At 45.4% G+C, this 16831-nt stretch overlaps 2 protein-coding genes across 2 annotated transcripts in view; both read left to right on the top strand.

Annotated features, from left to right (window-relative positions):
• LOC102298611 (myosin light chain kinase, smooth muscle) overlaps window positions 1-16155 on the top strand; it is a gene marked incomplete at its 5' end in the record, with an annotated part of 36886 nt that extends 20731 nt beyond the window's left edge. Inside the window, 15 exon segments of the mRNA XM_014341219.2 lie at window positions 6213-6340; window positions 6434-6590; window positions 6701-6891; window positions 6972-7086; window positions 8207-8239; window positions 8360-8450; window positions 8528-8731; window positions 10142-10359; window positions 10475-10598; window positions 10689-10841; window positions 11008-11131; window positions 11535-11625; window positions 12051-12179; window positions 12304-12416; window positions 13105-16155. Of these exon segments, the coding sequence (XP_014196705.2) occupies window positions 6213-6340; window positions 6434-6590; window positions 6701-6891; window positions 6972-7086; window positions 8207-8239; window positions 8360-8450; window positions 8528-8731; window positions 10142-10359; window positions 10475-10598; window positions 10689-10841; window positions 11008-11131; window positions 11535-11625; window positions 12051-12179; window positions 12304-12416; window positions 13105-13233 (2000 nt within the window).
• On the top strand, window positions 679-3484 carry LOC102293588 (E3 SUMO-protein ligase ZBED1). The gene is made up of 3 exons (XM_042213666.1): window positions 679-1774; window positions 2181-2809; window positions 2899-3484. Exons 1-3 carry the CDS (start codon window positions 808-810, stop codon window positions 3289-3291), a joined length of 1989 nt encoding a protein of 662 aa, XP_042069600.1. The 5' UTR covers window positions 679-807; the 3' UTR covers window positions 3292-3484.
• Window positions 16156-16831: the final 676 nt, after the last annotated feature.

Below are 16831 nucleotides of genomic sequence, written 5' to 3'. Positions count from 1 at the left end.
CTCACTTGAACTCTCAGGGGGTGCTGAGAGCCGAGACTGTTCTGGTGAGTTCTCGGTGAGGCTGCTGGTGCTGGCGTCTTGACCTCTAGGGGTCCAGAGTTGGCTGGTGACTGACACCCAGCCTCTGGGGAGGCCCTAGAGGGAGCAACTGTCTCTGAGACGGCCAGCATAACTGAACCAGCAAAAGCTTGTGTGGAGTGTGTTCCCTGCTTGTGATGAGGCTGTGAGAATAATGGCTGGGTAAATGAGTGGACAGGCTGCTGAACTGGTGGCAACTGAGCTACAGGTGGCGAAGTAGTAACAGGTGGTGAAGTGGCTGACTGAACCGAGGGCAGCTGGGCTGCTGGCTGAACTGATGACTGTACTGCAGACCCAACGTTAAACTGTGGTGAAAGTGTGGATGGGAGAACATTATCAGGAAAAACACGGAGCGTGGGCATAGGTGAAACAGTCTTTGACGCGGTGGCCGTGGGTGAGACAGAAAAACCATTGTTATCCTCAGAAGATACACAAAAAATAGTCCCAGAAACAACAGTCACAGGAGCAACAGAGTAGGGCTGAACGATATATCGCATTTGCGATTATATCGCGACATGATCAAGTGCAATTTTCTAACCGCAAAGGCTGCGATTATACTCATGATCAAGTGCAATTTTTTTTTTCTTCTTAAATGACATCAGAAACAGCAGTATGCAACATCACGTGATGGCGGAGCTTCAGTTCATCCTTTGTCTAAGTGGAATTTTCTAACCGCAAAGGCTGCGATTATACTCTGTTTACGTGACATGCGCGAGTAAAACATGTGATATGATCAAACGAGATTGTCTAACCACAGAGGCTGCACTCTGGTCACGTGACACGGGGAGCAAAGTTTTGAAACAGTCTACCGAGAGTGAACTAGCAAGCAAAGCTGTAGCCTACACAATGGCCTCAGGTTCAACAGAACCAGAGCCTGCGGGGATGCTAGTACCAAAGAGGAACTGCACATCAGCCGTGTGGGAATATTTTGGGTTTAAAAGAGATGATGTCGCACAGAGTCAGGTACTGTGTAAAACCTGTCTTGGTAGAGTTTCTACATCTCGGGGAAACACTACGAATTTGTACCAGCACCTTAAGACTCAGCACAAAACAGAGTATGATAGATGTATGGCTAAAAAATCTAGTAGTGTGCAGAATAAACCTAGTAACGTTACTCGGCAAGGATCACTGACCGAACTGTTTGAAGGTGTTACGCCATATGAACGCACTTCAAAACGGCACGTGGAAATCACCAAAGCAGTAACCCACTGCATCGCGAAAGACATGATGCCCGTCAATACGGTGACCAAGCCTGGGTTCAATAATTTGGTAACTACACTGGATAAGAGGTACAGAATGCCCTCCCGCACGTATTTCAGTCAGACTGCAATACCCGAGCTACATATGCAATGTAGGCGGAGGGTTGCAGCGGAGTTAAAGGCTGTTGAGTTTTTTGCGGCGACAACAGACATGTGGTCAAGCCGTACAGCAGAGCCCTATCAAAGTCTGACGGTGCATTACATTACCGAAGACCTCCACCTCGAAGCTCGCAGCCTACAAACGGCCTACTTCCCCGAAGACCACACAGGGGAAAACATTGCTGCTGGCCTGAGAGAGGGGCTTGCGTGTTGGGATCTCCCTGAAGACAACCTTGTCTGCATAACGACGGACAACGCGTCAAATATGGTGAAAGCAGCACAGCTGAACGAATGGACCAGGCTCCAGTGTTTCGGACACAGATTACATCTTGCTATTGGTAAGTTACTGCCGTGAGAGAGGAGAGAGAGAGAGAGAGAGAGAGAGAGAGAGAGTGTGCGCATGCATGTATGTGCGAGCCTGTGTATCACTCTCTCCCACAAACACACCACACTATTATTTATCTTGTTCTTTACTGCTGTTAATTCTAGATATGTTATGTCAACCCCACCCTGATGTACCCACCTCTTCTTATGTATTTTCTTTTTTGTTTTTGTCTTATGGTCTTATGTTCTTGTATGTCATGATGTATGTAACAATAGCTTTGGCAACACTGTTCCCATAGTCATGCTAATAAAGCAACTTTGAATTTGAGAGAGAGAGAGAAATGGTGAAACCTTGCATCATAACTGCAATTGTATGTCTAACACTAATTTTACTTTTTACTTTATTTTTTTTCCCTCCAGAAAATGCAATCAAAGATGGTAGAGTATCAAGAGCAATTGGGCTGTGCAAGAAGTTGGTGGGGCACTTCTCGCACAGTTGGAAGAAAAAGGCAGCACTCACTGAGGCACAGAAGGAGCTTAAGCTTCCTGAGCACTCTCTCATTACTGAGTGCCCTACAAGATGGGGGTCCAAAGAGAAAATGATTGCCAGAGTGCTGGAACAGATGAAAGCCATATCGCAGGTATTGACAGGTGACCGACATGCACGCTCCCTCATCCCAACCTGGCAGGATGCTGAAGTGTTGGAGTCCATTCATAAGGCACTGCATCCTCTCTCCGAATTTACTGATGCTCTTTCTGGAGAAGAGTATGTGAGCATCTCCTACCTCAAGCCAGTTCTCCATCTTCTGGCAACATCAGTCTTGGCTGAAGATGCTGCGGACACTGATCTGACTAGATCAATTAAAACCAAGGTCCTGGCATACCTCAACGACAAGTATAGTGACCTCAACACCCAGGAGCTTTTGGATGTTGCGTCGTTCATGGACCCTAGGTTCAAAACGCAATACATCAGCGCAGACAACCTTCCTGCCATTAAGGCCCGACTGAAGACAGAAATGGTGGAATCGGCTAGACGTACACATAATCAGGTAAATCCTTGAAAATTATATTTCCACAAACACATAATATTTATATATAAGCTAACTGCAAAACTAATGTCTCTCTTCCCATCTGGCAGGAGAAGAGGTCTCGCACTGAAACTGCTCAAAATTCTCCAAGTGCACAGGCCTCTGGGGGAAAGGCAAAGAAGACTCTTGGTAGTCTTTTTAAAACCAGTGCGGCCTCTTCAGCTTTGCCTCTGCCACTTGAAGATGTCGTGGAGGCAGAGTTGAATAGTTACCTGTTGACCCCTGTCATTGACGGAGAGGATGATCCCTTAGCCTGGTGGAAGGTGCACAACATTCACTTTCCACGACTGTGCAAGATGGCCCGCAAATATCTGTGTGTGCCAGCCACAAGTGCCCCCTCAGAGCGTCTGTTCAGCACTGGAGGGAATATAGTGACCTGCACTCGCTCATCCTTAAAGCCAGCAAAAGTAGATATGCTGGTCTTCCTAGCAAAAAACCTGTGAGCTAGGATGATTATGGCTAGCTGAGCCATACTCATTGTGCACTTTAGTTTGTGCTGTGTTGCTGTTACTTACTGCAGATAATCAAGATGTTCAGCCAGTTTTAATTTAAAGGCGTGTTTGTGTGTGTGTTTATACAATTGCTATTATGTTTGCACTTTATGTGTAATGTTACTGACTGCAGAGATCAGTAAGATGTGTGTATTTTTTATTTATTAGTTTTATTTATTTAATATTATTTTTTAATTGAATGACTGTCTAGTAGTTCACAGATGTCGAAAAACTGAGTGTGGTAAAGCCACTGATTTTTTTAATGTATATTTCTGCAATCGGCACATTGTACTGACTTTCATTTTAATGTTTACACCAGGGTTCCTTGTCAGCACTTTATGCTCAGATGTTTGTAAGCTAAAAATAAACTATTGTGTATGTTCAAATATACTGTTGTGCTTGAAGAAGTTAAATAAAAATGTCAGTCATCAATTCATGCATCACCTCATGTCATCATAACAGAGGTCTGTCTTCCAGGAAAGAACAGTTTAAAATTAATGTAATATAGTATTGGCCATACTATATGATGTATTGCTTGTCTTTGTTTAATAATACAGAAGACAAAGACCTTAAAAAATAATCGCATATCGCATCGCAATCGCAATATTGGGGCAAAAAATCGCAATTAGATTATTTTCCATAATCGTTCAGCCCTACAACAGAGTCAACAAAAGTGTCCCTTTCACTCATCACAGCCGGCTGCTCTGACATTCTGAACTCCGGCTGTGGGGCGCCGCGCCGACGGCGCAAACGTCGCTTCCTCCGTGGAGACGGCTCCGATGGGCCGGGTAACTCCCCATCCGGCGGTACGGGCGGCACGTCCTCCGATGAAGCGAGCGGGCAAGCAGTAGCGGCGGGGGGGTGGAGGTGTAGTTCGTGGAGGATGAAGTGTTGCACGAGCGGGTGCAGTGAGTCCAATAGCCAGGGATATTCAAAGATAAGCTGTTGTAGCCTGACTTCCAGAACATGGAGAGACGCTTCTCCCTCATGCTTGAGCCACAGGTTGATTATTTGTGACACAGAGCCCGTAATGAGCTGTCGAAGCTCTGTGGGTGGGGTGACTGCCGCTAGATCCATATCTGGCTGGTCCGTACTGTCACGGCGAGTGAGGTGAGCCGTGTGGAGGAGGAAATGAAGGATCCAAGTGCAGGCAGTCGTGAGGGTGTGAAGGTGGTTTATTAAACACAAAAAGAAAGGCAAACGGCAACAAGGAAAACTAAACTATACTGGGAAACAACTAAAACTACGAGACACAAACCTGAATGAGAACGAGCGGAAACACTAGGCGGATGACAGCAGGGAAACACACGGATGACGCAGGGTGGAATACACAGACGGACCAGCAACTACAATGACGGAAGACATGACTTAAATACACCGAGAATCACAGGGAAGTAACACACAGGTGGTGGACGCAGCTGGGAGTGATCAACAAGACGAGACAAAGGTAAAACTGAACACACTCACATGAGACGCAGACCTTCACAATAAAACAGGAACAAGAAACCATCACACAAAGGCGCAGACTCGACATAGAGAGACAGACAGAAAATGACACATGGAACTGGACAAATACTAAGCCGACACAACTGAAGAACGAATCCTAAACATAAACAGAAACATGAAACTCAAATAATAAACATCATAATCATCATCATCATCATCATCAACAACATAAACAACAAGAAAACAATCCCAGAAGTAAACTAAAACCAAAATACAATAAACTCAAAATACTGTGACACTTTCAGCTTAACGAGTGAACCGTCAGCTCGTTCAAACACGCGTTAAAGTGCGTTTGGCTCGACACCACCGAACAGAGGCAGCAATATAACACAGCTAACATTAACAGTGCAGTGAATCCTGCTTGTGCCGTGATGTTCAGGACTGCAAACCGAGCAGCATCACTGACTTTCAGCTTGTTGTGTTTGTGGATATATGACTGACTTTAATTATCCATAAATCATCAGATTCTCTGTCAGATTAAGGTCGACTATCGAACGGCGTATAAAGTAAAGGCTTTAAAACCAAGTTAGTACAAACGTCACTAATGTCACATAACTTTGCCGACATGTGGCCAACAGCAATGTTTTAATGTTCTTCGTTATTAAACAACATAAATAAGTGACGTCATATTCAGTACTTAAAGTTCACTCTACACCCACCGCCGCGCTATGAAGTCTGGGATATGTTGGGCCATGAAAGCTTCACAGGCCCATCCTTAAAATCCAGGGAAATGAAGGACGCATTTGAGGGCCGCATTTCGAGCAGCCTTTGAATTGGGACAGCCTTCGTCCGTCGCTGTGACGTAATCGGCCTTAAAATGCGGCCTTGAAGGCTGCAGACCCTGAATTGGGACACAGCCCATGTGTTAGTGTCTGTCTCTGTTATTCCTGCAGGGAAGAGCGGGTTGATTGACCCTTTAGTGTCACTTTAGAGCTGGACTGTCAGACAATCAATCAATAATAAAAAAGAGATGTACAAAAACTGCAAAGTCATGAAGGTAAAACTTCTTTCTTTGCATTTGAAGTATAACAAAGTCAGTCTAATGCCTGACTGACAGCAGGGGGCGCTGCAGTTCTGGCTGAAACTCTGCCTAAGTGCCTTGGAGCAATGTGATGATGGTAAAACTGCTGTTGCTGAAATTTTCATTCAGAAGTTGCTTTGATTGCTGATTTCATTCAGCTCCTGTCAGATTAAATAGAAAGAACACGGAGTCTGGTGACGACTTTGTTCTTCCTCTTTCCACGACTGAGTATTGATCACAGTCAGTTCCCACACTATTATTAAAGGAATTATTATTTAATTATTATTAAAGGTCTCTAATGCAGGACTCCTGTTATTGATTATAGATTATTGATATGTGTGTGTAGCTCTGCCTCCTCAGATCCTGCAGTTCCCTGAGGACATGAAGATTCTGGCGGGGGAGAAAGTGGAGATCCTTTGCAAGTTTTCTGGAGCTCCGCCCATCACCTGCACCTGGCTGAAGTTCAGGAAACCGGTGAGATACACACACACAGAGACTAAGGCTGAGGCTATGGTACGTCTAAGTGTTTGTCTAAGCGTCCTCCTGCCTCTCCGGTCTCGGGCTCAGATCCAGGAGGGGTCAGATGACATCTCCATCGAGAGTAACGACAGCAGCAGCAGGCTGACCATCGGCAGCGGGCAGCAGGAACACTGTGGCTGCTACACCATCGAGCTGAAGAACAGCTACGGCCTCAGACAGGCCGCCCTCAACCTCACCATCGTCGGTGAGACAGCAGCGTCTGCACTTCCTGTTTAATGATTCCTGAAAGAATCAGCTGCAAAATTTAATATTTTCAGCTTGTGTTCATCGTCATTTATCCCCGCCCCTCCTCAGATAAACCCGACCCCCCAGCAAAGGTTCCTGCGGCCTCAGACATCCGTCGGTCCTGCCTGACGCTGTCGTGGTACGGGCCGACCTACGATGGAGGTAGCGCCGTGCAGTCCTATAAACTGGAGATCTGGGACTCCGTGGAGCAGCAGTGGAAACACCTGGTGTCCTGCAATAGCACCTCCTACAACGTACAGGTGAGTGTTCTCTCGCAGCACGGCTCAGAAACTGTTCAAGGACTGTTATAAGGGTCGGTGAAGTGTCTGTTTGTCTCTAGAACCTCCTCCCAGATCGGCAGTACAAGTTTCGTGTCCGGGCAGAGAACATCTATGGAGTCGGAGAGCCGAGCGCCGAATCCGAACCTGTGACTGTCGGACTGGTGGACACTGATGGTGAGTTGTTCCTTGAGTTGTTGGTGATGCATGTAGAACTTTCTTGAAGTTCTGATGGTTACAGGGATCATTCATCACACATCAACACAGCAACTACTTTCTATCTGCCAAACTACGTCTGCCAAACGAATGAGGAGGCTTGTGGTGGGATGTAAGCATAAACATCTTCCTTAGCCAAGCTCACTGCATGTTTTAAGGAAGCGGTTCAGGATTTCTGAAAGCTTCCTGCTCAGTTCTTTAAATAAATGTTTGGTACTTTGAGCACCAGAAATCATTACATTGAAGAGAAGACAGCTCGTAGCTACAGAACTGTGCAGCTCACACCAAAACATCTGGATGCATAAAGCTGTCTTTAAGCTGGAGTGATGGACCCCGAGACGAGTTTTCTCTTCATTTGGTTCCAAATGGATGTTATGAAGGGAGGCCAGTGAGTACTGGGAACCACTGCTGCTTTGTAGAGATTGGGAAGCTGCTACAAATTCATGTCCAGTGAAACAGACCTGCTGTGCTCAGTTAATCTGAGTTTATGTTAATGCACAAGTTTAGGAATCTGATAAATGGGAGGATGAGTCAAATCTCACTGTTAACAACAGAAACATGATGCAGGATGCTTTGTAAGTGACAGGACCGCCTCACTGGTGTAACAAACACCCAGTTTGACAGGTGGTACATGTTATGTTTATATACTTGCATAAATAATCCTGATCTACTGTTTCCTGGGCAAATGTTCCGGTCATTGGTCGGGTCACTCATCATAGATTTGGAGTTTCTGTTGGTCTAGGTGGTCATGATCATCTCACCCCAGTTCCTGACTTAAGTGGTTGCTGGTTTTAGGCCACTAAAGTCTCGGTAGTGCCCTTGAGCTAAGCTTCATAATCATGAGCTGCTGAGGTAGAAGATGAACGAGAGGGTCGTGATTAAAAAAACTTAACATTTGGTCTGATTTCATCACGTCTGCTGCTCCATGATGATTCCTAACGAAAGACCTGGTCCACCACTACCTCCAGCTGTTCACCTGTAACTAAACCAGAACCAACTAAACCAATCAAACTAAACTGCATCTCAGTGATCAGGAATGAACTAACCAGACTGACTGAACTAACTCTGCTTCGTCCAACAGAAAACCAAGAGGAGCCAGAGGAGGAGGATGAAGGTATGACACTGACTAACTGTATACCCACACGGATGTTCGTTAACCTTCACACAGCATTCACACATCTTCAGTCCTCCCGTGTCTGTGACCTCTGACCTCTGTGTGTTGCCTGTGTGTCAGACTCAGAGAAAGAGCCGGAGTACAGAGATGTGACCATCAGAACAGACATAAAGGTGAAGGACCTGTACGACGTGGAGGAGAGGCTGGGAACGTAAGTCTGCGCTCACATTTCCCATCATGCACCTTAAGCTCTGTAGACATTCTCACAGTGTTGTGTTTGCATGGAAGGGGGAAGTTCGGTCAGGTCTTCAAGCTGGTGGAGAAGTCTACAAAGAAGGTTTGGGCCGGAAAGTTCATCAAAGCCTACTCTGCAAAGGAGAAGGACAACGTCCGGCAGGAGATCGGCATCATGAACAGCCTCCATCACCCCAAACTGGTCCAGTGTGTCGACGCCTTCGAGGGCAAGTCCGACATCGTCATGGTGCTGGAGATGTAAGTGATCCATCACATCTCCTTACATCACTGCAGCTGGCGGTGAGGAGTCACAGATGAGCTCAGCCTCTGATGGATGGAAGCAGTAAATGTCTGTTCGGTTCATAGATTTAAAACATGACCGGTCTGTAAACGGACTTGAGATGTTTTGGCTTCACAAAGTATCAGAAAATAAGTTTGTGAGCAGACATGAGAGGGATTTGAGGGCAGCTATTTCCTCTGTTGATTTTAGATCTGATGAAGCAGCGGCACCAAACTTTTTGTTTTCTCGTAAAACTGTTCAGCTGCTGAAATTTCCAGTTGAACTCTTCCATAAGTGTCTAATTTGTAGTGGGCTTCATAATTTGCCATAATCACGGGAAACGTTCAGTGTTTATTACAGAATGTTTCCTCAGATAAACAATCTAAACGAAGTAAACAGCGACTATCTGCTGCCATGATCCGAACTGATGGAGCGCAGGAAACGAGACATTTACCGTCAGGTTTTGTTTTTTATCCGCCCTCTGAGATCTGATAACGTTTCCTCAGCAGCTTCATTACTGCGACAGCCTCGTTACAGAAATATGGTTTTGTCTTCTAACCCTCAAGAAAAGAAAAACATCTTTCATACATGTCCACACGGTGGCGCTGTTAAAGGCTGTAGACCAGGGGTAGGCAACTCCAGGCCTCGAGGGCCGGTGTCCTGCTGGTTTTAGATATCACCCTGTGTCAACACACCTGAATCAAATCATTAGTTCATTCCCAGGCCTCTGGAGAACTTCACGACATGTTGAGGAGGTAATTTAGCCGTTTGAATCCGCTGTGTTGGATCAAGGACAACCTGCAGGACACCGGCCCTCCAGGCCTGGAGCTGCCCACCCCTGCTGTAGACAGAAAGATCGAGCTTTTGGACCATGTTTAATATCTCTGGGTTGTTTATTTTTAATGTAAATATATTCAGTTTACTGTGATTAAATAAAGTAAAACTTCTGAGAAATAAATGATGTCAAAGCTGTTACAGTTATTAAGTCAAATTTAGATGTTGAGGTGCTTTAGGTTTATTTTAACATCAGTCTGGTTTAGTTCCTCCCAGAAGCAAAGAGAAGACATCAGAGGCTTTCTGTCCACAGTTACAGAGCAGCGCATTAAAACTAATATCTTTGCCTGTGGGGTCAGTGTTTCTGCAGCTGTATACCTGTGTGGATGTCTCGATGCATGCTCAGTCGTCCAGGTAAGGACTCACCTGTCACTTGGGTGAGTGACAAAACATTTCTCCCACTATAAACGCTTCATCCAGACGAATGAAAGCAAATTTTTGGATTGTATTGCAACGTACTGACAAATAAAACAAGGTTTGAAATGATAAATAACTTAACACCATGTGTTCTGTTGTAATTTAAGCAAAGACCTCCTCCCTTGCTTTGTCTACAGGATCTCAGGCGGGGAGCTGTTTGAGCGGATCATCGATGAAGACTTTGAGCTGACGGAGAGAGAGGTGATCAAATACATGCTGCAGATCATTGATGGGGTCAACTTCATCCACAAACAGGGCATCGTGCACCTCGACCTCAAACCAGAGAACATCATGTGCATCAACAAGACTGGCAGCAAAATCAAACTCATTGACTTCGGCCTCGCCAGACGGCTAGGTAACCTTAAACCTAATCGCTGATTTTCATTGAGTTCTGTTAGGCGGGGGTGGAATGACAGTCCGGCAGATAAACAGTTTGTCTGTGATCACACGGCCGATGCTTCCTCCCACAGAAAACGCAGGAACTCTGAAGGTTTTGTTCGGGACTCCAGAGTTTGTGGCTCCAGAGGTCATCAACTACGAACCCATCAGCTATCCCACCGACATGTGGAGCATAGGAGTCATCTGTTATATACTGTTAGTGCAGAGCTGCCTGCTACAATCTGTGCACGCTTTGTTTTGGCTTGATTTAGTTTGGCTGACGTTGTCGTGGGTTTGTCCTCTCAGGCTGAGCGGTCTGTCTCCCTTTATGGGCGACAATGACAACGAGACTCTGTCCAATGTGACCTCAGCCACCTGGGACTTTGAGGACGAAGCCTTCGATGAAATTTCTGACAATGCCAAAGACTTCATTACCAAACTGCTGAAAAAAGACATGAAGTAAGACCTAGTGTATCATCAGTGTGTTACATGAAACCATATTAGTAGGTACACTGTGCTGGAAAAACTGAGAACCAGGAGCTGAAAGTGTTATGTAGGAGAAAGTGTGCCAGTATAAATAATCCTGAAGTGTAGCTCATGTAAAGTGTTCCCGATCCATCTCCAGGGCTCGGCTGTCCTGCGCGCAGTGTTTTGAACACCCCTGGCTGAAACAGGACACGAACACCATGAAGGCCAAGAAGCTCTCCAAGGAGAGGATGAAGAAGTACATCCTGAGGAGGAAGTGGCAGGTAAACACGAGGACAGACAGAGACCCAAGAGTCTCACAGGACAAAGATATATTTATTCACAAATCAGTATAAGTGACCATGCGGAGAATGCACGCACGTTTCCACTGGACGTGCTTGTTCACAGACACAGACAGACATCGTGCATCATCGAGTGAGATTTGGCGTTGTGTGGTCAAAGTGTCGTAGCGTGGAAGTGCAGAGGTCTCCGTTCATGTACAACTCATTTTTGTTTGGGGTGATGTTCATGAAAGTCCTTCATTTTCCCACTTGTTGCCCTTTTCCAGCCAAAATCTTTCCAAATAGATGTTTTTGTGTTTTTGTCACTGGTAGTTAGACCGATAGCCTCAGTCGCTGCATCTGTCTTTGTATTTGTGTTGCGAATCTTTCTTCTTCTTCTTCGTAGAAAACGGGTCACGCTGTTCGAGCCATCGGCAGATTGTCATCCATGGCCATGATGGCTGGAGTCAGCGCCAAGAAAGGCTCCCCCACTGAAGGTAGAAAGACCAGAACAGAAAGCAGCATCAGTTCTGTGCCAGTCGCAGACAGACTGCCAACAGTTACACAGGCCTGCCCATGTCTACTGTTCAGACCTTCAGTCTGAGGTTCCTGCTCCTCTCTACAGGCTCTTTACGTGTCTGTGTCACAGTCTGTCCACAGACACAGTAATTATGCCCTTGATGAAGGATTGTGTGTTTAAATGTGATTGTGGGTACCACATATTGGCATGGGGCAGGGACCAACAGTCACTTTTGGGGTCCAAATGCTGGTCCCCACAAACCTTGAGGTTGTTTTAAAGTTACAGTTAGGTTATGTTTAGGTTAAAGGTCAGGCTTTCATTTTTATGGTAAGGGGCTGGGAAAGCATTATGTCAACTGAATGTCCTCACTAAGATGTGAAACTAGCATGTGTGTGTTTTCAGAGGATAACCAGTTCCTGGAGTGTTTAGAGTACGAGCAGAAAACCGAGTGTAAGCCGACGTTCAGCACTGTCATCAAAGACGTGGAGGTGGTGGAGGGCAGCGCTGCTCGCTTTGACTGCAAGATAGAAGGTACAACGATGTTTGTAGCCCAAACCTGATGGAGGGTCTGATTAAGCATTCGTCTTAATCATTCTTCCTTCTAGTAACGACTGTGCAAACGTGGTTTTTAAGAAAGAAACGGTTGCTGTTGCAGGTTATCCTGATCCAGAGGTGGTGTGGTACAAAGACGACCAGCCCATCAAAGAGACCCGACACTTCCAGATCGACTACGATGAGGAAGGAAACTGCAGCCTAGTCATTTCAGAGGTCAGAGGTCATGTAAACCTTAGGCAGCTTTGTACTGAAATGCATTAGATTGGTGATATACAGATATACTGACTTCAGTCTAAGTATGGACTGGGCCTGGTGTTGGTTAGTTATCGAGTTTTCTGCGGATTATACCGTCCACCGTGTAACTGTAGGACTGGATCTGCTGGATGAGGCAGAGGTCACGTGTTTTTCTGCACGTGTGCATACCTTCATTTTAAGCTTGCATGGGAATGAGTGAGTTTGTGGCGGTTGCAACGAAGGACAGCGAGCAGATGAGGACTGTGGAGTTTGTCCTGTGCTTTGATGAAAACAACACATCATCATGGTGAAGACATTAATATCAGTAATAATTCAGTGTCTAACCTTACTGCCCCAGGCAGTGCCTCGTAGCTTTACTGGCCCAACCTTTTATATTTTATAATTATCAGCAGTCTTGTTGAAATTTGATGTTATTTCACTTAAATCTGATGTAATTTAAAGCAATTAAAACCTTTAAGTGTCTCTTAGAATACAACATAAGACAGAAACATGCTGACATCATCTGCATCGTCATATTGATGATACTGAAAATCTCACTTTTCTTCTGTTTTGTCTTTAAGTGAAATCATTTAACACGAAGCAGAATTAATGTGATAGGTTATAATTAAGGTAGCATGTGATTCATATCTGTCGTATAAATCTGCAGGTCTCAGGAGACGATGATGCCAAGTACACAGTGAAGGCCGTTAACAGTCTGGGGGAGGCGACCTGCACAGCTGAGCTGCTGGTGGAGGTGATGGCTGGAGAGGAGGAGGAGGAAGAAGAGGAGGAGTAATGGAGCGGCTGTCTGGACTCCCACAGGGAGAGGAGGAGGCAACAATGAGCAACAATCTCTCCCACTCAACCTGTTGGACCTGAGCAGGAAACTTACCCACAGAGAAGGTTCTGATTGGAGGACAGGTGGGGAATATTTGCCACACCTGTCCTCACATGCAGAAGGTTTCGCGTTTGGTTTTTAGTGAGCAGGGCAGCACTTAGGTTTGAAGCACTGAGCATGTGCAGAGCTGCAGCCAGGTTAGATTTTTAATGAGGCTTTGTTGTGTTTCTGTTTTTTTAGTAATGAGTTGTGATCTTAACGTTTCAGCCTCCTGGGATCATTGGAGTAAATGGATGAAGTGATTTAATGTCCTGAGCGTTAAAAATATCTAACGCTAAATAATCAGCGTGGTTCTTACGCTGCACGTGTTTCTGATGTCACATTATATATTTTTATCGGGCTCAGGATGTTAAATCTGTGTGGGTGTGGCTTATTGATCCGTGTGGGGAACCATATACGAACTTTGTGGTAAACACTCACTGAATGTTGATACTTTTCAAACTGCCCACTTCAGCCTCGCACCACATTGTGCTAAACCACACCTCCTTCAGACAGGCAGAACACAGGCTCCGCCCTCTCAGCATACATGGACTCATGCCTGTGATTTCCTGTCTGCTCTGAGAAATGATTTATGTTTGATGATTGCCCCACACACACACACACACACACAGTGGTGGTTTCTTGCTGTTCGACAGGCAGAAACATGATGCTCGCTGCCACACAGCAGCTGTGTCACTGCAACACTCTGCCAGTGACGTTTGCTACAATTATTCACAGTTTCCTAAATAATTTGTGAGAATACGGCCAGAAAGCCTGGACTGTGTTTCAGCTCTGTTTGACACAAACGTCGACCAAGAGTGCGTTCTAATCCCCGTCCTTATAAACACGCGTATATTTTAAAGACTCGTGGCAGCTCTAGTTCCTGCAGCTGAAGTCAACCATGAGGTCGTGCATGTGAGACCCACTCCCTGTGGGAGTCCAAGGGAGGGAGAAGATGAGGCAGTTGGTGGAGAGCAGGAAGGCGGAGATGAGCCGAATACTCACAGAGCTGCACCACAGTGGAGGGCGAACTGTGAATAAAAGCTGCTGGTGCATGACAGCTGAAGGAAGAAGTCATTTATCGTGTTGGTGCTGAAGCTGAAGCCAAAATGATACTGATCAATCATCCGTGTTAAAGAGGACCTCCTCGGTTTTTCCTGCCACCGACGCGCTGTCAGGGTTTGTGACCAGCAGGCGTGTAAAAACACTTCAGCGTGCTCTGGTTCACAAACCAATGTCCTTTTTTTCTGCCGCCACACTGAGCTGATCTCATCACTCATTTCAATACACAGCTGCCCCTCTGCAGGCTTCCAGACGTTAGCCAATCAGAAGTGCTTTTAGGGAGGGAGGCCTTAAAGAAACAGCAGGTGACAGAGCTGCGCCGCAGCCCAGTGTAAGCTAAAGAAGGATTATTATGAACTGTGAGTCTTGCAGATCATACAGAGCTGGGAACGAGTAGAAAAGGTCCACTTTTTCATACTTAATCGGAGCTCAGTAAACACTTTGCCCCACGGGATTTCTGGGTAATGAAGTCCTTCAGTCGTGTCATTAGATGCCTCTGACGTGAGCAGCTCTGTGAGTAAGAGGCTGGGGATGCCGATGCGTTCAGCTGGGAAACGCTGAATCTGTCAGCTCGGCTCTTTTCTTCTGTTTGAGCACTTTTCTTTCTTTTCTTTCTTTTCTATTTGCGACTTTGACAGCCGGCTTCAACAAAAGACATCCGGGGGCTCAAATCGACTCGGCCTTACGCTGTGAGCCTCAGAGCCTCGTCACTCTGAACAGCAGCCAGAGTGATTTTTTTATCTGCTGACGTCTGTCATACCGAGGGACAAAACCTGCTGCGAGCTTCGGCGAGCTGAGAGGATTTTACCTCGGTGTCGACCAATGAAAGCAACATTTAGTCCCACAGATGAGAGAAGATCGAACCATAAGTTCAACCGTAATCTGATTTTTTACAATTTAATATTTGAGCCTTTTTTCATGAGCTGCAGATATAATCGTACTTATCTCACTATGTCACAATAAAACATTTTATCCTGTAAATGTTCATATTTTTGCCTGAATGCAGGATTTTGGACCAGATGCATCTCCACGCATTGTAAGCTCAGCCAAAATGAGATTATATAAATATTTCTACAAATTTGTTGTTTCCATCTGCGACAGTTAAAGATCTCTACACTCATAAAGTATTCTGATTAGTAACATAATGAAAGAGTCTACATCAGAGACGCCTTAAAGATGGAAATATCTTTCCGACCTGCCGAGGCTTGATTGTGCAGCACAGTCCTGACAGCAGCCAGCAGATAAACGCGCGTGAGCACGCGGCGCCGTCTCCGGCTGATCTTCGTGCCTCTGCGTCAAAGTCGTGACTTTTGTTGCACATTCCAGCTGTTTGCTTGTTGGTGAATCCACTTCTTTAAGCTTTACGGCCTCGTTAAGTTTCAGTCTGAAACCAAAGACGTGTTTTGAAAAGTCACCGGTGTGTTTGTGTGTGATTTTGTCTCGATGATGTTTTGACCTGTTCGTGTGTTTGGTGGTTTGTTTCCAGAATGTTTTATTTTTAGATTATTTAATGCACAGATTTGTTATTATTATCTTTCGAGCATCTGTCTTCTTAAAGGTGTCGCCTGCACTTAATGTTGTTCACGGTTATTAAACCCTCCTCACCTCAGACCAGCAGTGACTTCACTCTTAGGCTGTTTGTTTTTGTATTAGATGTATGTAGATTATATTTCTCTAATTTTTATAAATATATATCAGTTTGATGAACTGCAGATGACATGTATGAGAACACTACGACTGTAGTTACTCACAGATACCAAATAAATCTTTATCACAAAACCAGGTTGTTGTGATTTGTTCAGGGTTAAGACTTTTGTTGTTGCATTAAAACTGTTTCTTTCCATGGATACAGGCGAGAGTCTGTAAGACATTTTAAATATCTGCACATATAGACAGAAATAAAACGGTTTAAAGCATGAACACTTTCCAAACCTTTTAACAGAACACGCCACATCGAAGATTGATTCAGAGTCTCTGAATAAATCTTTTTTATCTCCAAACCTTTAGAGTCCCACGCGTGGGATATTTCGTCCTCTGCATTTAACCCACTCACTCAGTGAAGCAGTGGGTGGTGTGTAGAGGCGGTACCTTAGTCAAGGGTACCTCAGGGTAGCCGTTCGGTGGAACCACCGACCTTCCTATTCTAGCGACCACTCTGCCTACTGAGCTATCGCTACCCCTCATGAATGAGCTCGAGTTTTTTGGGAAAATCTTGAGATCAGTGTTACACCAAAGCCTGATGACTGCAAGACCTGTGTGACAAAGATCTCAGCACATCATGTGATGAGGAACAAAGTCAGTGACATCGATCAGTCTGGAAAAAGTTAGAGACATTTCTGAGGCTGTGGGACTCCAGAGAATCACAGCGAGAGCCGATATCCACACAGAGAAAACTTGGAACAGTGCTGAATGTTCACTGCAGTGACCGGCCTAACAAAATGAGTCCATCAGCCAA

Source organism: Haplochromis burtoni, unplaced genomic scaffold, assembly GCF_018398535.1.
Source record: "Haplochromis burtoni strain Fernald_Lab_line unplaced genomic scaffold, NCSU_Asbu1 Contig_465, whole genome shotgun sequence".
NCBI classification, from domain to species: domain Eukaryota; kingdom Metazoa; phylum Chordata; class Actinopteri; order Cichliformes; family Cichlidae; genus Haplochromis; species Haplochromis burtoni.
This window is presented reverse-complemented; position numbering and strand designations above follow the sequence as displayed.

Excerpts from the sequence above, each read along its gene's own strand:
- LOC102293588 (XM_042213666.1), top strand. The coding sequence starts at position 808 with ATGATCAAACGAGATTGTCTAACCACAGAGGCTGCACTCTGGTCACGT. Across the intron at positions 1,775-2,180 it reads CAGATTACATCTTGCTATTG|AAAATGCAATCAAAGATGGT; the intron begins GTAAGTTACTGC and ends TTTTCCCTCCAG. Across the intron at positions 2,810-2,898 it reads CTAGACGTACACATAATCAG|GAGAAGAGGTCTCGCACTGA; the intron begins GTAAATCCTTGA and ends CCCATCTGGCAG.